Source organism: Nannobrachium achirus (genome assembly GCF_963921795.1).
Source record: "Nannobrachium achirus genome assembly, chromosome: 11".
NCBI lineage: Eukaryota > Metazoa > Chordata > Actinopteri > Myctophiformes > Myctophidae > Nannobrachium > Nannobrachium achirus.
In genome coordinates, this window is record NC_137820.1 from 45,570,275 (window position 1) to 45,591,008 (window position 20,734).

The window sequence follows — 20,734 nt, forward strand, 5'->3', positions numbered from 1 at the left end:
GTATGGCTGCCGTCCTGTACAGTGTGCTTTCGTTTATGAATTAACATTTACAGTTTGTTTTCTGTAATCATGTCAGCTATACTTTTCATCAAGAACCTGCAGTTCATTGGCAGACTGCCGTTGAATGTCACCCGGCCGGCCGTCAGTTGCTTTTATCACACAGAAAAGGGCGTTTACGGTTACAGACCCAAACAAACCGACAAGTTGCAGAGCGACAACATCTCTTTCGCTTTACTGAATCAAGGTCAGTAGGTTTTCTGATAATTCTTTGGTTATTGATTATATAGACACGTGCTTGTAAACTTCTCTGTCCAACTACAATGTGACTATAATTCCTTGGACATTCTTTATCCACTTTAATTATTATGTTTCATAGATTATTATTATTGTTAGGCTATTATTATTATTGTGCACACCTAACAAAGCAACACAATCAGCAACAACATAATAAAAACAGATTGTGCAGGTGAATACCTAGCTCTGGTGACTGGTCCATAGCGTTAGAGCTAGTGAATATAGCCTACCCATATGGGTTTATAAACGTTAATCTCACCTTAATTCAAACAAAAATGCAATACAAATACAAAAGTAATTAACAACATAGATACACACTATAAATGAGAAAAGAAAAAGAAATAAGTGTTATTAAATAGAAAATGATTTGACGCTCATGCTTAAATCAGTATTATGTTTGTGTACATTGTTATTGAATACGTTTTGCTAATAATGTGCTCAGAGATGGGCGAAAATACATTGAAAAGTATTTTGATACAAAATACAAATACTGGGGCAAAAGAGGTATCATAATATAGAAGGGCCAGAGAAATGTATTTGAGATTCAAATACGTATTTTGTATTTTTGAAAATACATTTTATAAAAATTGATGCAATGATTAGTAATTTTATAGATTGATTACCATTTATTAAATGAATTGCCTGTCAGAATTTCTACGAATTGACCATACTATGGTGTTTGTCTTTGGAGCAGGCAACCTAAATGTTTACCACTGTGTGTCAGTGTGTGAGAGCGCAGGCCAGAGTTACCGTTATCTTCGAAAGCTAGACAGGAACTATGGCATGAATGCACAGCTGCCAGTAGTCTACTTTATATACTGCAAAACCGTTCTGCCAGCCTTGTAATAATAACTAAAACTACACTCTGTCGAGGTGCCAACTTGGGTCTTGTGCACAAGTAGGCCATACATGGCCTACTTGTGCGCCAGCAGAGCGTGCCATGAGGTGCGCTCACCACTGGCATCACCACTGTCGATGCTGGTCCCTCATTGGCTGTTAATGATGATGTTGCCAGAAATGCTGGTCCCTGATTGGGCTACGGGCTTAAACACACACAGCTACCTACCTACCTACCTACCTACCTACCTACATACATACGCAGCCAAATGCAGTACTTGTGCGCTCTGCTGGCGCAAGTAATTAGAAATTGTAATCATAACGCATGTTACATTTGAAGCAAATCAAAGTCAAGTGCTATGATTGTATCACACACACACACACACACACACACACACACACACACACACACACACACACACACACGAACCACCAGCAAATTAGATTGAAATAAAATGTGTCTGTCCCCCTACAGTTTTTCCCCCTACAGTTTAAAGTTTAACCTTTGTGAATGTTTAAAATGTGTCCATTTGAGAATAAAATTACATAAAAAAAGTATTTTGTATTTCAAATACAGAAAATACTAGACCTGAAAGTATTTGGATACAAATTACATCAACATTTTCCCATCCAGCCAAATAACAAATTACAAAATACAAAAAAGTATTTCAAATACATGTATTTCAAATACTGCCCATCTCTGAATGTACTACTGTGTACTAATGTAATACTGCCTGAAATAGTTAAAAGCAAAAAAAAATGAGCATTGTAAACTCCATGTTCTGCTCATGGTGAAATATAGGAGAATGTATTTTTGGGACAACCGATGGGCTTCTTGTTTACTCCATACTCAGATCATGGACTTGCCCGTCTGGTGGATGCATACCGGTCACATGGACATAAAGCTGCCAAAATCAACCCTTTATTGCCTCACAAGCCTGTGGTTGACGTGATACCAGAGATAGACCTATTGATTGGCTCTGTACAAGGACAACTCAACACCTTAGGTAAATGGCTGGCTGTTCTACAAGGCATGGATAGAAGTGAGAGTTTGTATGACTTTAACTTTGCACTGCAGGATGTAAATTAGATTTTTTTTTTACTAAGTAGAAGGCTTCTTGATATTCATACATTAATAACATGGCACAGCTTCTGAAACCAATTTTAACAGACATTATCCTCCTAAAATACAAGTTACAATATGCACATTTTATGTCACTCCTGATTGACACCCAAAGTACAATAAAGACAGACTCACAAATTGGTCTCACATAAATATACGCTGCCGCCTCTAAATGCTGCCAGGACTACGGCATTTTGGCAAGGCGGAGGCTTCGGCGGAGGAGGTGCGGGCCTACCTAGAGAATGCCTACTGCGGTCACCTCTCAGTGGAGACCAGCCAGCTCTGCAGCCTGGAGGAGAGGGAGTGGCTCGCTGACCGCTTTGAGGAGATCAAGAAGGAGACCTTCTCCACCGAGGAGAGGAGGAATCTGGCCAAACTCATGCTTGAGTCACAGGTGAGTACAATGTAGGTTGTGTAAAGGAAAGATTGATTGATTGATGTCTTTATTGACAGAAATGCATAAATATAACCATATACTGTATTATGTACATACCGGTATGTCAAAAGGATAAGACACAATAAAGCTTTTGAGCTCATTTCCATAGTGATCAAATGCTAAATGAATATATGTGGACTGATATGTGTAGTCTGTCTAGTCAAGTGTATTATCCTGCACTGCCACTTTGAACTAGCTGTTAAAGGAGAATTTCGGCCTAGAAGGTTATTTTACCTTTAGTTTGCGTCCTTCTCTCCCAAAAATAGTTCTCCAGATGTTTGTTTTTTCACAACAGGCAATCTGGCAACCAGACTATAGTACCGTACTTGTCCGATTTTATTCCATCTTCCATTGTCTCATACCAAGACCAATCATTAATGTTATTTTCCTGCCCTAAGGAATTTGACCACTTTCTAGCCACCAAGTTTGCTACTGTGAAGCGTTATGGAGGTGAGGGGGCAGAGAGCATGATGGGATGTTTCTACCAGCTGTTCCACAAGGCAGCCCACAGCGGGGTGACCGACGTGGTCATCGGCATGCCCCACAGAGGTCGACTCAACCTCCTGACAGGGCTCCTGAAGTTGCCACCAGAGGTCAGAGTACAAGACTGTCTTACATGAGAGTGGCAAGTCCACTCTTTGTGATAGAGGTATTGTGTTACATTTGTATGAGGGCAGGGTCGACTGCGCTGGCCTGTCGTTGAAGCTGGTGGGGATTTGGCATGTTGCTCAAGGACATTTCAGCACTGGGGATAAAGGGGAATAAATGTGGAATCAGGATGGTCTCTTGATAGGAAGGCTGAGGGAACTACAGATTAGATACAGGAAAGGCATAGGAAAGAAGGTTTCCTCAATTAGTAAAACTTGAATTTAGGTGTAGTGATTTAATTCTATAGCAATCATTTAGAGCTGTCACGATTACAAATTTAAATTGATGATTAATTGTCACACAAATAATTGCGATTAACGATTTAATTGTGTTTTTGGCATTGAAGACTGGAACATACGTATGAATACATACTTAATTTCTGTTTGCCATTTAGGCTTCATAATCACACAGCACAGGGCAGATTACTAACCTATTTAATCATTTTATATTTTAAATGTATTTTTGAAAATGGCGGAAATAGCTGACAACGCGTCACGAAGTGACATGTTGTAAGTTTCTGCTATTTTTCACATTTGTCAACATGTAAACGATTATGCAAAATAATTGTGATTATCTCAAATAATTGCGATTATGTAATAATTGTGAAAGGCCTACAGACATTATGTATTGTTCTCTGTTTGCTCTGGCAAAGGCCCTATAGGATTAGTACGGGGAACTAAATATAATTAAATATACATTTAATCACAACATAATTTGTGATTATTCCTCAGCAAACTGCCACCTCCCCTGTCAGTTCTATCCAGAACAACAGTCATTATTAACAAATAATTTCCAGCTTTTCAGAGCTTTGAAATGGTGAAATAGAATTGTAGATAGAATAGAAATGAACAGTTCTAGTCTTCAAATTAAAACAGCTTACTGGCGGATACATAATTCGACAACAACGACAATGAATTCGAAACTTGTTTTAATTGACTATCAATCGTCTTACATACTCTAGCTGATGTTCCGTAAGATGCGAGGCCTCAGTGAGTTCCCTGAGAACTCTCCAGCCATCGGAGACGTCCTCTCCCACCTCACATCTTCTGTGGAACTGGACTTTGGAGCCGAACACCCTCTTCATGTGACCATGCTGCCCAACCCCTCTCACCTGGAGGCTATTAACCCTGTCACCCAGGGCAAGGCCCGGGCCAGAGAGCAGCTCAAGCAAGTAGGAGACTACTCCCGTGATGACAGTGCCCAGCCAGGCGACAAAGTCATCTGCCTACAGGTACCAGCCCAGAATCACCACCTGGGCGCTGCAGTGGAGTGGGGTGTTGCTGAGAAAGAGCACGATGAATCCTCAGCTAATAGGGAAAATATTGCTTTTAAAACTGCTGCTTCATGTTTTATGATCAGCAGTTTATTCTATTGGACATTGCATCATTTGAAAGTGTACAGAAATGTAGAAAATATCATAAATAGAACCGAAAATAGCAAATACAAGAGAAACATTTGCAGTGGATCTAAGATATTGCTGCTATAAAAAGGAAGGCCAGTCATAATTGGACTTTTTAATATTTTCACAGATTCATGGCGATGGCTCATTCCCTGGCCAGGGGATTGTTCCAGAGACCTTTACCATTTCAACCCTCCCCCATTACAGAATTGGTGGTAGTATTCACCTTATAGTGAACAACCAAGTGGGTTACACTACTCCATCTGAGAGAGCCAGATCCTCCTTGTACTGTAGTGATGTTGGTGAGTCACTATTTATTTATTTTCTTCCTTCTCCAGGTTCTACCTGCTCCAGGTTATTTGAACTAATCTAATCAAAGGAGATGCGTCTGGCAAACCAAAAAAGTAGCCAGCTGAACCGGCTGTCGCTTGTGGAACACCCTTTGTTGTTTTATTTGAAACAGATAATGCTTGTTGCTACACAGTACACACACATGCAGACAGTAGTACACCAACATAACATACACACACACGATAGGTCTGTAAAAGAAATAATCGAACATTGGGGGAAAAATGAGCAATTGATTGTACAAATATATTATATTCGATTAATAGGCGCGTGGCTGCCATTCAGTGTTTTATAATATCACTTTGTCAGTGCACACTGCGTTGGTTGGTCTAGACATTCCACTGTAACCTATGACATAGTCAGCCTTTTGTCCTTCTAAACAAGCCAAGACACATTGCACGTTCATAACATGACCAAGACACGTTCCCTGCAATTCAAGTAAAGTAATTATTTGTATCCGTCCAATCCAGCTTAAGGGATTTTGGTGGACAAATAGACTATTGCAACGATTAACTTTGGACAGATAGGCAGCCATATATATTTACCTTACCTTTTGTAAGCTTGCTCTTGATAATCAATTAGCACCCTCTGGTGGCTATAACAATATTGACCACTAATGTAGTAGTTGCGACCGTAGGTCGCAGTTACTTGCACACTATCCAAACCTCCACCGGCTGTCCCTCCGTCACTCCCTCCGTCACTCCCTCCGTCACTCCCTCTGTCACACGTCACACGTCACACTTTTGCCCTGCTCATATCTCTGCAACCGTTGCCCCGATCCATGCCAGATTTTGCACACACACTCCTTGCCTGCCAAACTACAACCTCCAAGGACCCCCGGAGTTTCGGGGACCCCCAGGTCCCTGGGGGACCCCCAGGTGTAAAAAATTACCAAATGTGCAAAAATGACCAAATGACCACCCCAACGGGGCTGCTCACGGGGCATTCCCGGGGACCACCCACTCCTGGTGCTCCAGAACGGATGCAAAAGTGGTGGCGCCCCCAGTGGAGGACCCCCTGCCACTGCAGCTCACATAAAATGCCGTAACTCGGGCTAGGAGCGACCGGGAGAGCCGGGGCCGGTACCTATTCGTCCGCCTTGGCGGCGAGGAGACCCCACCCCTCATTTCTCACATGGCCCTCTAGCGCCACCATGAGGCCGATTCAGATTTTGCCCTAAAATCACGAAAATCACTACACAGTATGTCTACACTCATGTCAACAACATGGATCAGGAAGATTTTGGAAAAACACATTTTTGCTCTATTTATGGAGATAAGCGACCAACGGTCGCTTATCTCCCGATTAGGGAGTCTTACTGGTATGTACAGTATGTGCATCATTTTCTATGCAAATAATACAATTATTTATTATATTATAATATATATAATAATCTGAAATTATACAAAGCCCTGAGTCTACACACCACATTCTAATTAGTCCCGTTTTACCGAGCGGGAAGTCCTCCTCTGTCATCCCTAGGAGGAGGGAAACACACTTTCAGTGTGCATCTTTGACAGCTTGACCGTAAACGATTTATATATTTTAGTCATGAAATAGAACATGTTGTCGTTGTTATTTTCACACCTGCAACTGCTAGATTCAAACATATTGGAATTTGATACCGTTTCCAGCAATTGCAGAAAAGCACAATGTGATGCTTGCCTTGTTGCAGTACAAGCCTAGCTCATGCAATAGTCAGGATAATGTGTATACTTAACTTGTATACCAGGCAAGATGGTGGACTGTGCTGTGATCCACGTGAATGGGGATAATGCAGAAGAAGTGCTGAGGGCCACACAGCTGGCAGTAGAGTACCAGAGACGTTTCAGGAAAGATGTTATCCTTGACCTGCTGTGCTACCGTCAGTGGGGCCACAATGAGTTGGATGAGCCTTTCTTCACAAACCCTGCCATGTACAAGGTTATCCGGTTAGTATGCGTTTACATTCCTTTTGCAGCACTCCTCTACCATTACTAACACATCAAAAGTGAGCATTTTTACCGTAAGTTTGGAAATACTTTGCATACCTTTACTCTTTGTGTCTTGGTATCACAATTGGCACATATACAATTATTTTTAATCCAGTTCTGGGGCCATATGTATCAAGAGTGTGTATGTATACAAATTATGCTGAACAAAAATCCATGCAACCGAATGAAAAATAAAGTTAACCAGAGAAGGTGCTTACCTCTCCACATAGTTTACAGGTGGTGAATGCAGATTTTCATGCAGTGTGTTTTAGGGGAAGAGATGCAAGGAGAGATTATGCAGGACCAATTTTAATACTCTGTTATGAGCGCTGTAGAATTTCATTAACCTTTGTCCATTTAAAATTGGTGTATTCTGCTCAAGATCAGATATGAGGTTTCTCATTTATTGCCCATTATATTTGCATAAAATAAATAAATCTCTCTGGTGCAATGCAGTTTCCCCCCTGCTGATGCAAATCATTATAAAAAATACATTTCATACATTTCTAAAAAAAGAAAGGAAAACAAAACAATTAATATGCATCAATGTGTAACAATGCCACTGCTGATCTACAAGCTCACAATGTGACGCATTGTGAGCTTGTAGATTCGAAATTCGAATATATACATCTGATGGTATTGTATGGAGAAATGCAGACTGATGTGTAATTGTGTATGCATCCATGTGTATGCTGCACAACCATGTCCCTTCTGTCTCCTATCTGTCCTGTGATTCCCTAAACAGTACTATTAACAAACATTGTGAAAAAACTGTTGCACAGTATTGACACAGCCACCATCACAGTTCCAGGAAGAGCATACCTGACTCCTACGCCGACCAGCTGATCTCAGAAGGCCTCATGACGGACGCAGAATGCGGCGACATTAAGACTCAGCACTATGCCATGCTCAACGACAAGCTGGCCAACATGACCCTGTACATCCCACCTCCTACAAACCTGCAGGGTCGCTGGGGTGACCTATCTGAGCCCCAGGCCCAGGTCACCAGGTGGGACACGGGAGTCCCCATCGACCTGTTGCAGTTTGTGGGGGCAAAGTCTGTAGACATCTCCGAGGAGGTCCAACTGCACAGCCACCTCATGAAGACCCATGTACAGGTAGAGCAGTTTATGTATGATCAACTCTTTGTTTTTATTTAAAATGTCTCCCGATAGTCATTGCAAATTTCCCCCCTTGCCCATGTCACCACCAACTCCTACTAGGTCTTTGGAATGGTTCGGCCACTTCTTTTCGCCTGACAGTGAGGCGTTTCACTAGAATGTCTTACATACTGTCTGTGGAGGAATACGCTATCCCTCCCAGTTCCTGTACAGGTGTCCCGACGATCCTGTATGAGTCCCTAGAGCAGTAGTCTCGCGTGGCCAGACTGTTGACTCCCGCAATTTGCTAATGCTCCCGTCATACAGTCCGGGGCTATGGAAGTCTTCTGATGAGTATGGGATAAAGCGGAAGTGGAGCCTCCTCCCCACTTCCGTTTCGTTTTTAACATCGCGCACATTTATCCTAATATAAATAAAAATCATCTAAGGATATTTAGCTTGCTGCTTAGCAGAAATGACATTTTAAAATATATTTTCATGAACGTAAATGCCAGCTTCCATTACTCGCCGTTCAGGAGCTGTCCTTCCAGACTCTATTTAGCATTCGGAGATTGTGGAATAGTTGTCTGGCTATGCAAGACTACTAGGGCAGCAACAGTTCGTTGGAGCGCCCGGCCATGCTGGAGGCACTGCGCCGGAATCGAACCCCAGTCTCCACAGTGGAGGACACCCGAACTAGTGTTGATTTTGACGACGAATCTTTTATTTAGTTTTAGTCATAGTCTTTTTAATAAAATTCCATTTAGTTTAGTCATGTTTAGTCGTCTGAATTCTTTTAGTTTTTGTCTAGTTTTAGTTGACTAAATATCTTAACTCATTCATTGCCTTTTCAAAATGGCCCCCAAGTTCCTCACTGCCACGTTCCTAAATTGTTTTGCGACACGTTGTGAGTTTTTAGATCTGCTATTTTCAGACCGCAACATTGGAACGCAACCACTCATAATATGACTTGTCTTTTAGTTCTACTGGATCTATTCTCCACTATTCCCCTTCCTAACATTTTAGTCTAGTTTTTATTTGTCTATGAAATTGTCAATATATTTACTCTTAGTTTTAGTCATCATAGCTTCGTTTTTATTTAGTTTTCGTCAGTGAAAAAAGGTAGTTGACAAATTTTTTTTTGTCATAGTTTTAGTCGACAAAATAAACACTAACCCAAATACCCCTAGAGCTGTTCATGTGTCTGTATGTAGACGTGTCTAGGGGACATGATGGACATTTGGTGTGATTGACAGGCTCGGCTTCAGAAGCTGGAGGAGGGCACCAAACTGGACTGGTCCACAGCAGAAGCCGTGGCGTTTGGCTCTCTTCTCTGCCAGGGTTTGTGTGCAGTTATGACCAATATACAGTATATTATTAATAGGAGTATCTTGCCATTGAACAGAAGAGAAAATACTTAAACATGAATGTTAATGAGCTTTACCAAATGCACTTTTTATATGACTCTGTCCGTGTGTGTTTTACTATTTCCCGGAATTTCCCTCCAGGTTTCAACATCCGTATCAGTGGTCAAGATGTTGGCAGAGGCACTTTCAGTCAGCGCCATGCCATGGTGGTATGTCAGGACACCAACGACATGTACATCCCTCTCAACCACATTGACCCTCAACAGAAAGGTTTCCTGGAGGTAACATTTAGAGTTTTTGGGTAGAGTATTTTGTAACAAGGGAATGAAAAAAAGTGATGGTTTTTCTAATCAATTTGAAAAACTAACATTTAACATGAGCAAATAAATAACGTTAAACACAAATACCTTTTTGACAGATGAAAAATGAACAGAAACTGAACTTTATTGTATTTAACCACCTAAGCCATATTCAGACATTTTCAAAAATAGACAGTCTACAAGCTCACAATGCATCTCAAAATGTCTGAAAATGTTCACCTCAAGGGACACTTCATTAACCAGAAAGCATATGGAATTAATAATATCTTACCAGACGAGATGATTGTCTCTATAAGGTAAGGTTGTCAACGTATGGTACTTTTAGGTTGATGTTGTTGTAATACAATCCTCCTTAAGTCCAAAATATCCAGGTTGGTCCGCTTTGAATGTACTTTTCTTGGATGTATAACTTATTACAAACTTGTGAAACTGCCTGCTGCCTTTCAAATTAACATGCAGCTCAAAACCTTCATCGTAGCCGCTCCACACGGAGTTAACGCTGAGGCAGAATATCCAAAGGTTTTGTTTGTGAGGTCATCTCAACAACCAGACCGCTAGTAGACTATACTTCCGTATGCTTCACCGATTATCCTTGGTACATTGGTTAGGAACTTAGGCAGGCTTCAGTGCTGCGGTGCAGACAGGCAGACAGAATATGAGCCTGTTCTCTGTTGCTTGAGTGACAGAGCCCGAGGCTTGGCCCGGCCCGACTAATTATCATAATTTTGGGGCCCAGCTCTGCCTGATAACATCGGGTAGGGTCGGGCTCGGGCAGAACTTGAGAACTCTAATCTGTGTGCATTCCAACAGGTGTGTAACAGTCCGCTGTCTGAAGAGGCGGTGCTGGCGTTTGAATATGGCATGAGCATCGCTCAGCCCAAGCTCCTGCCCATCTGGGAGGCTCAGTTTGGGGATTTCTTCAATGGAGCACAGATCATCTTTGACACCTTCATATCTGGAGGTAATGAAATGGTCAATCTCCCTGTTCTAATGTCAAAACACTGGGAATGTTTATAAATGATGCATTTGTACTAGCCTAGGTACCAGCCTTCTACGCTACGTTCAGTGGATTGGTTTTGTCACTTCGCTTCTCAGTCTGGCAAGCCTCCATTCGTATTTCCGAACAGCACCTGTTAAGTAGGCCACGTCATTGCTGATTGGATGTTGTTCTAACGAATCAGAGTAGGGTAGCTACATCAATCAGCCAACCAATATACACTGGTGTATTTGTCCTGCCCCGCACCACAGACCAATCAGAAGCCGTGAGTGGTTTTCACTAGTTTTTTCTATGTCCCGCCTCCCTTGGAGATAGGAGCCTGGCCAGACTGAGGAAGGAAGTGACAAAACCAATCCACAGAACGCCGCGTAGCAGGCTGGTTTTTACACATATTTACACACACAAACCTACAATTCCCGTTTTCCCAGGTGAAGCCAAGTGGCTGCTGCAGAGTGGAATAGTGATCCTGTTGCCCCATGGCTACGATGGAGCAGGGCCTGAACACTCCTCCTGCCGTATGGAGCGCTTTCTACAGGTGTGCTAGACATTAATTACAATTTACAAATATAGTACTAGAATTAGCTGTACCCTGCCAGCTGGGGAAAGGAGGGAGACTTCTCACAGGAGGGCGACCCTCATTCATGTCAGTGGCATGTTTGCATTTAATCCACCTCTACTGCAGGTTTAAAATGAATCCCTTACTGATGTTTAAATCGAAGTTTAAAGTAGTGAAAGAAATGCAAATGCTCTCTTTCCATGCCATAGCTGAAGGCAGCATTCAAGAGAATTGCCTTGTCCAAACTCTCCTGAACTTGAATGCAGCATCTTATGTTGAAAGAATTGCCCTTTCTGTGTGGAAATCCATGCCGTACGCCACATATCCAGTATCTAGATTATGCTTAGTTCAGTGTGGTATAACACACCGAAAATAGTCGACCTCGTGTGAACTTGGAGGTCTGCTATTTTTGACATTTTCACCAAAAGGCCCTTTCAGAAATTTCAGCCCCTGCCTCTCTAACATCCTCTGCACGTCACTGATCTGTGCTGTGTTCAGATGTGTGACAGTAAAGAAGAGGGGGTGGACGGTGATAACGTCAACATGGGTGTGGTCAACCCCACAACATCAGCTCAGTACTTCCACCTGCTGAGGAGACAGATGATCCGCAACTTCCGCAAGCCCCTCATTGTGGCTGGACCCAAGACGCTGCTGAGATTCTCTGTACGTAGTCGTACGGGTAAAGAAACTAGCTAGTTGGTTGTTATTATTATATGTATTATAACTTGGAAATGTTGGTACTTTCACTGAGATGTTTGTGACATTTTCAAGGATACACAAGGAATTGATAATACTGTATTAACTTTTCTTTACCCAGGGGGCTGCATCCAGTCTAGCTGAGTTGGCACCAGGAACATCTTTCAGACCGGTGTTAGGTGATACTACAGTATCAGCAGAAAGGTATGGAATGCAGATTCTACTCATAGTGTTCATAATGGTGGGTGGGTGGGTGGGGGGGGGGTTATATTGGACCTGGTCCAGTCCTTAGCCCCTTTTCCACTACAGGGCCGAACCAGAACTTTCCAGAACCAAGAACTTTGAAGAACCTGTAAAGTTCCGGGACTAAGTTCTGCTTAACCCATTTGTAGCCGATCCCGAGAATACTCGTGAAAAATACTCGAGTACTCGGAGTGCCGATCCCGAGTATACTCGCGTAATATACTGTATATAGAGTAACGCTGGCAATCTTACCCTACGGTCCGTTGGAAAGTCCTGGCACGATCGGCCTCGCCGATTCATCATCATCGCGGATCCACGTGCACAAAATAGTAATCCCTTAACATCCCAAAAAACACTTTTGAAGCCAAGGATGGCATTAGATTCTCGCTACAATAACATAATAACAAAGGGAACGATCGCCATTAATCCAACCGCATGGGGAGATGACCACTTCCGGTGAATGATGTCATGACGTCAAACAGGAAATGTTTGCGCAATCGATTTCTGGCCTTCAAAATAAGAGAATGGCCGCGGACGGAGCCTGCGAGAGGCACGCTGGACATTTTAACCCGTTCATGTCTGGAGCACAAAATGAGTTAAGTTTCCATATAACCAGACCTAGCCGGGAAGGTCCCAAAAAAGAGCAGCAGCGCTGCTTGCCTCGTCCATAGGTTCCCAGAACTCAAGTTTAGTACTACATCAAGAGCAGGACTTAAAAAAGTTCCCAAAACCTTGTCTGAAACTGGGCCGTGCGCTATGGAAACAAAACCAGAACCAAAAAATTTGGTTCAGGTTCTGGAAAGTTCTGGTTTCACCTCGTAGTGGAAAAGGGGCTGCTATAGTCACATTGGAATTATTATTTTTTAATCTCCTAAAAAAAAAAAAGACAGGTCTCCACCAGGTCAGGTATGTTATTGCGGCCTCCTGGTGGCGCTATAACAGGCCAATGTGAAAAGAGTGGCATTTGTTCCTTGACCTTGTGGGAATGAGCGTGCATAATTTCTCTGTAATCACAAGCTGTGTTCATGATTTAAGTCATTTTGTTCAAAATGGACCAATCCTGCAAACTTTGGAAGCAATATTTGCCAATTAGGATGGAATATGAAATATCAGACAGATCTGTCTTGATCACATGACTATAGTTACTGTGTACTGATTTGCGTGATTTTTGGATCAAATCTGAAGGAATAACTGGAAAAAAATAGTTTTACATAAGTTGGCCTCCTGGTGGCACTATAAAACGCAGATATGAAAAATGCAGGGCAAAAGTTTTTCCTTGGCTTCTAAGGAGTGTGCATACAAGTTTTACACTGATCAGTAGAGTTATAGGTTAAAACACGGCCTGTTATAGCACCACCATGAGGCTTAAAGTGGCATTTCTTCCTCGGCCTATTGGAAATGTGCATGCACAATTTAACCAAAATCGCCCGCTGCATTCATGATTTGAGGCATTTTACTCAAACCTTGCTTTAATATTGACAATCATGCAAACTTTGGAAGCCAATCTTAGCCAGTCAGGATGGAATATGGAAAATGGACAGATCCATGTTGATCACATGACTGTAGAGATACTGTCTACCGATTTGTGTGATTTTTGGACTAAATCTGTTGGATTACTGGCCAAAAGTTAGGTTAGCAAAAATCGGCCTCCTGGTGGCGCTAGAACAGGCCCATGTGAAAAATGTGGGGCAGAGGTTCTGAATTGGCATCCAGGGAGAGCTTGTGCACAGTTTGGCAGCGACCAGGCCAACATCGCCGGAGATTAGCTGGTAAAAGACGGACGGACGCACGCACACACAGAGGGACAGACAGGGGCGAAAACTCCCCATGCCTCCCCCCATGCCTTCGGCCTGGTGAAGACAATTAACCAAAACCAATAAGCGCAATAAGCCATTGAAACCATAAATGCATGGTGTGTAGAAAGTTTTGTAAAGATTTCTATAAAATCCCTGGAGGAGTTAGGATTGAACCGTTTTTGAGCGGTGGTTACACCGTCTCCTATGCATGACTGCGTGTGTATATTTGTAACTTTGTCTGTAGCATGAGCTACACACACACACAGCACACACACAGGGTATAGCTTGATGAAATGAACTGCTCACATCCACCGCTCACTTCAAAATTGGTTTGATTTTTCAATAAATTCAAAATGGTGGAAGATCTAAGGGTCAGTGGTCATAGGTCACAGTGGCAAGATTGTTCCTCATGAGGAGAGCCATATGTGTAATTAAGTTTCATGGCTGTAGGTCAAACACATACCTAGTTTCCTAAAAAGCGACTGCACACCAGGAGCAGCAGAAACAGAAGAAAACCAACACATACAGGGTGCCTATGCACTGCATGCTTGGCCCCAAAAGACAAAAAATCACACCCGTGTGAAGTGGAGCTGTGTGTGTGTGTGTGTGTGTGTGTGTGTGTGTGTGTGTGTGTGTGTGTGTGTGTGTGTGTGTGTGTGTGTGTGTGTGTGTGTGTGTGTGTGTGTGTGTGTGTGTGTGGATCATGTGTACCGATTTTTGTGACATTTGAAGAAAATATGTAGGAAAAGGAGCAAAAAGTGTGTTTTGGAGAAAATTCAAGATGGCGGAGAATCTATCATGGCGCAAATGGGCGTGGCCTATATGGGGAGATGCGTCATGACCCAAGGAATCCAGGGAAAAAATATTTTTAATTTTCCGACCTACGGTTCAAGAGTTACAGGCCAAAACGTAAAGTGGGGTGTTATGGCGCCACCATGCGGCCAAATGACACAATTATTTTTTATTTAATCCTTGAAATCATTATGAACCTCCTCTCCAAGTCTTGAAACTCTAGCCCCTATGGTTTGCGAGAGACAAATAATTGAATGTGAGTTTTTGCAATTCCCATTATAAGTCAATGGGGAAAATTAATTCACTAATAAATTAATATCAATTAAACTATAGAACCTTTCTCTTAGAAAAGTAATAGCCCACGTTTCCTGAGTAAGCCGGTCGATTTGACATATGGCGCGAGTGTGTGGTGGCAAAACTGTGGGACTAGTGGCGTGCCGAAGTTTAGGAAGTTCAGGCTACATACACACAGACAGACAGACAGACAGACAGACACACACACACACACACACACAGACCCACACGGCCACGTATAGGGAGCCTGTGTTTCACACAGCTCCAAAAAAGGAATCGTGGTAATCAAGAGAGAAATGCCAGGACAACAAATAAGGGAGAAGAGTTACAAATTGGCTTTCACTCACTCACATTTATTGCAATTCCTAACAGCGTCCAGAGGGTGGTGCTATGCTCTGGTAAGCACTACTATGCCTTGCTGAAGCAGAGGGAGACAGCAGCAGCCAACCAGAATACTGCACTCATCCGCTTGGAGGAACTGTGCCCCTTCCCTCTGGAGGCTCTACAGCAAGAGCTGCAGAAATACACCAATGCCAAAGGTACTAACGTGACCTGGCTGCTCTTTTGGGCTGCAACTATTGATTAATCTTTTAGCGATTATTCTATTGATTACCTTTTCCATTCATTGAATTATGGAGATGCACATAATAAATATTACAAAATAAATGTATGTACTACAACAAATTGATTAACCACTTGTTGATTGATTGATTGGTTTTCCTTAAATAATTGATTAAATCGATTAGTTTGATTAACATGTTGTAGCCCTACTGCTCTTCACTTCACAGAGCACCTTCCAGTACTGTCAGCACAGAATATTGCAGCCCTGAAGAGGGTGAGCAAGGTCAATGTTTGATTGTGATGAACTGACTTTTCTGCAGAGTTCATCTGGAGTCAGGAAGAACCACAGAACATGGGTCCCTGGTCCTTTGTAGCTCCCAGGTTTGAGAAGCAGCTGGCCTGCAAGGTGAGCCATCATGGAGTTGTTGATGTTAACTTTACATCTATGCAATTGTCTATCACTTTCTTGGGCCCTTCCACTATTTCCCTCTCAGCTCAGCTTAGTCTAAAATATAAAATGCAATTTATAGGTGCACCTGCACACCAACCCTTAACAGCCTGCTCCTTCAAGCTGCTCATAGTGTAGCTGCAGCTCTGTATACAAAGCAAGCAAAGAGGGTGAAGATTTTGTTCTGAGAAACATTAGAATTGGATAGAATGTGATCGTCGGTGACGGACAACGGACATGTTAGTTTCAGTATCTCGGAAACAACAGCCTCCCTGCAAACTACTAGGGTTGTTGTGAATATCTTTATTCAAGGTTCGGGTATTCTGCACATGTTCCAAGCGATTAACCAAATACAAATTTGAAATGAATTAGGCAATAAATGAAATGTTGCCTTTTGGCAGTGAGATTGTTGGCTCCACAGAGGGTATATAAGGTAAGTTGTGTCTCGAGAGCCACTAGCATTAATAATACACAAAGCTGCACTGGCATCTTTTCTGTGTATTTATTGTGTAAATGGACATTTCTATAGCGCCTTTATCCAAAGCACTTAACTGTTTACATTCACCCATTGACACTGATGGCAACCAGGCAACCAGGCAAGGTACCAAACTGGTACTACTAACCTGCTACACCTTCCCATTCCCACAACGGCAATGAATGCCGCTGCCTAAGCCTTGTAAAACCAGTAAATGCCAACTCTTGAAATAGTTGTTGTTAACTCATACCCTGCCAAACCCGAGGAACCCGAGAATTTCGCGATGTCCCTCCCTGCCACGCCCGAGGAACCCGAGAATTTCCGCCATTTTGGGGGAAAAAAAATTTTTTTTTTCAAAAAATGTTTTGGGACCCCAAAAACGTTAGTAGGCATGATAGCGATCGCGAAATTGCTTGTTTAACCCCCATACAACCCCCATACAACTCAGGTAGCAGACCTCCAAGCTCACAACAGTGTAAAACATAATGGCTGCTATCTCATGAATGCCTGAACGGATTTCCATTCGGATTTTTTTGTTTGAAAGCTGTGAGCAATGTGGACACACGTGGTGCATTATCTAGGCATGGGTGTGCATGATCCGTGCACTATGAATTACATGGAAGTCTATGGAGACGAATGGCAGTTAAAGAGTACGAAGGTATTGTTAAATGGCAGCATATGAGTTAATCTATACTGCAAATCTCAACATTGTCCTTGTGAAATAGTTTTGTTCTTATTGGGGAAGATTCCTAAGATCGATATATCTGTTTAGAGACAAGCCTAATGTAAACTGACCACGGCATTGCATTACCTAAATTAATCTATAAAAAAGGCTTCAGACAAACAATGTTGTTGTGATAGATTGCATTTTTTTTTACAAACATACTTTATTATCAACTAGACTGCAATGAGTTCTTGTCTCTACAAGGAAGTGAAAATGAAAGTCTTTGAGAATGTGAAACTTACATATCTCTGCAGTTTGGCCAAAACCAGCCAACTCAAAATCAAATCAAGTAGAGTTAGGAGGTTTTGGCAAAGCGCTTTTTACTACTTTTCAATATTTTTTTAACCAACACACAGACATAAAGGGTGTTCAATAGCACTGATATATGGAGAAAAAAATTGAGTCAGCTGGACAGCAACAATTATGCTTGTATTGTTGATGATCTACAGTATAAAACAGTTTTGTTTAGAGGTGAAACATTTATAAAGATCTCTATGGTAATTTATCCAAAGGGGACAACATACCCAGACAGTCACTCCCTCACAACACTAACCAAAATGCCCACAAGCAGCCAATTGCTGTGCTATGATTATTTGGGGGCAGCCCTACAAAGTTGTTATCTGGTTTACAAACAGATTGGTGTGATTAGTCAAAACAGCAGTGTTTGTGGACAAAATCACTTTGATAATTTGTAAAACCTTTAAGCAGTTTTGATTCGGAGCAGGCACTTCATTATGTGTAAACCTAATGTACATTTATACAGTGCGACTATTGACTTGGGTGAGGTAATGTTATTTTATGTTATGTTACATTACATTATGTTATTTTCACAATGCACCCCAACACCTTCTTCACTATCTTCCTCCTCAGTTGCGTTTAGTGAGTCGACCTGCTCTACCTGCCCCTGCTGTGGGTATTGGAATCATCCATCAGCAGCAACAAGAGGCCATCCTCTCTGCTACCTTCTCCTAGGAACACCGTCTGGTGGTGCTTGCCCAGTGGGTCCATACGGATCAATACTACATGGCATATCGGTAGTGTTCTTACTCTACTACTATATCAGTGCTGAAATGGAGAGCTGCTGTATGAAGGATCTATCTGGTGTTTGGTTTGCTTGGAATACGTCATACTGAATCTGTAATTTCACTGTGTAAGATATATACTGTGAAAGTGGATAATGTTTATAGTTTATTTTTACTCTAAAGCGGTCAAATGTTTGCTTTGATTGTTTTTGTTATTGTGGTAGCTGTGTTTCAAAGAGTGGTCAAGACTCCAGTCGGCTCATTGACAATGGTTTATTTTCTGAAAAGGTCTTCTCATTCAGCATGATTGTATTCAGTAAGGTACTGCGAGCTAAATACTGAACAGCAGTGTAATGGCGCTTTCCCCACTGCATTCTACAGTAACGGCTCAACTTGACTTGACTTGTTATAAGTTAACTATAATTAGGCGTGGAGAAAATACATAGTTAACTGAAGCCATTGTCTTTTTCTACTTTCTCTGGGCAATGTGGGCAGGTGTGTTGGAGAGAAGCCGTTACTGAATGAAAGTAGTCATGATGCCTGAGGAAGGTTAGATGCATTAATACAATTAAGTGAAGACGAAGAAGTGACTAGTTAACTGTAATTAAAATTAGACTTGAGAAGAAAAAAACTGAAACAATTTGTGTACAAACATTAAAATACACAGAAACTGACCTTTTTAGTCTTTGTTAATTTGGACAAATGAACAAAGACTAGACTGGGATGTCTACATGACTTGAGTCACATAGTGATGCGTTTGTGTTGTAATAGCTATTCTGAACTTCTTAAATCTAAGAATGTATAATTTAAAATATTATAATTGATTACAATCATGTACATAAAAAACTAAAACAAATAAAGGTTAATTTAATAGCAACAACATTTTAATAACTGGATTCAAAAATTCTAATTCGCTTGTGTCAAGTTGAGCCAGTAGTATCATGCATTGGAAAAGCAACAATACAGTTGGTTTTAATCAAGACCTCTGAGGTCAAGTTTACAATAAGACTGAACAAAAGCACTTTGAGCTGATCATCACATCATGATTGTGAACACAGGGTGAACACATGACAAGTAATAATGTCTACAACTTGCTTATGTATCATAGGCAATATTTCTCGGTTTGTTGTTCCAGAAGGACATGGCCGTCTCAAGCTTTCTTCATTGCATTCATTTTTGTACTGCTGTATAAGCATCAATCACCAGTTTGATATATTTGTAACCCCTAAAGCAGGGACGTGCTGGCCATTGGGAAAAGCAGGACAACTCCCGAACGGCCAGTTCATTCCCGGCCGGTCCAGGCCGGCCATTAGGAAAAAAATTCAAATAAAATGTCGGCCTTCGTTCCATTTTGGGGGCTGGGCGTCACAAACCTCGTATCTCCAAGTTTCAAATTTATACATTTCTTGGCAAAGCAAAGCCCTGCTTCATCATACAAGGCCGTCGCACAGAAGTAGTGAAAGCAGCAGATCTACAAGCACACAACGCCTCGCGGTGCGAGTTGTTGTGTGCTTGTAGATCGGCTGTTTTCACTAGTGTAAATCATTTTTAAAATGATAAATACAAAACAAACAGTTTTGGACATGACGAAATATAACTCATATACAGTAATTGGCCCACTGGCTTGTCACTTGTCATGATCTGAAATGGCAAATCTTTGAGTAGCAGCAGCGCTATAGAGAGAGATCTCTCTCTATTGCGTGCAATGAGGGCCTCTCCAACTCTTTTTCCTGCGCTGAATCAGGGTCCCAGCATGTCCCTGCCCTAAAGGTTTAGCTTTAAAGTGTTGTGAGAGACTGGCAGCATCAATGTCATAGATTGAGAAAAATGAACAATGTTTCTGAACTTCATTTTTTAATGAATCTACACCATAGCTATTAAACATTTCAAATCATACCTGCCTTTTAATTGGGATATATACAGTTGTGATTTGGCTATGTTATGTATACAAACATAAGTACAAATTTGCTAGTGAGCAGTATTTGATCTTTCATGTTAATTACTTCATCAGGAAACTGTAGGTCAAAATAGTGACAATAAAGGGCTACTGGCACATGTCAAAGATGGATTGTCACATGGAAATAATATTTTTGAATAAATCTACAATTTTAACCCTTTTGTGTGATGTTTGCCTTCCGTATTACACATAGGCCTACTTTTCATGCAAATCACCAGTCAGATTTGTTTGCACAATATAATTAATTGCTAGTCTAATAGTTGTGTGGGTCATTCTACATAATGACTACTTTTATGTTTGATACTGTACGTCCTATATTTTGATGCAA

General features: G+C 41.6%; 1 protein-coding gene across 1 annotated transcript; it reads left to right on the forward strand.

Moving 5' to 3' along the window:
* Positions 1–20,561, forward strand: dhtkd1 (dehydrogenase E1 and transketolase domain containing 1). Its single transcript, XM_080737606.1, has 17 exons — positions 1–244; positions 1,986–2,138; positions 2,437–2,648; positions 3,089–3,283; positions 4,300–4,569; positions 4,868–5,039; positions 6,818–7,016; positions 7,864–8,176; positions 9,415–9,499; positions 9,667–9,806; positions 10,656–10,806; positions 11,271–11,377; positions 11,897–12,061; positions 12,216–12,298; positions 15,592–15,758; positions 16,101–16,186; positions 18,298–20,561. Exons 1-17 carry the CDS (start codon positions 70–72, stop codon positions 18,397–18,399), a joined length of 2,775 nt encoding a protein of 924 aa, XP_080593732.1. The 5' UTR covers positions 1–69; the 3' UTR covers positions 18,400–20,561.
* Positions 20,562–20,734: the final 173 nt, after the last annotated feature.

Bases quoted from the DNA above. Each gene is read 5' to 3' on its own strand.
- dhtkd1 (XM_080737606.1), top strand. From the start codon at position 70: ATGTCAGCTATACTTTTCATCAAGAACCTGCAGTTCATTGGCAGACTG. The intron at 245-1,985 runs GTCAGTAGGTTT...CTCCATACTCAG, and splicing joins TTTCGCTTTACTGAATCAAG to ATCATGGACTTGCCCGTCTG. The intron at 7,017-7,863 runs GTTAGTATGCGT...CCACCATCACAG, and splicing joins GCCATGTACAAGGTTATCCG to TTCCAGGAAGAGCATACCTG.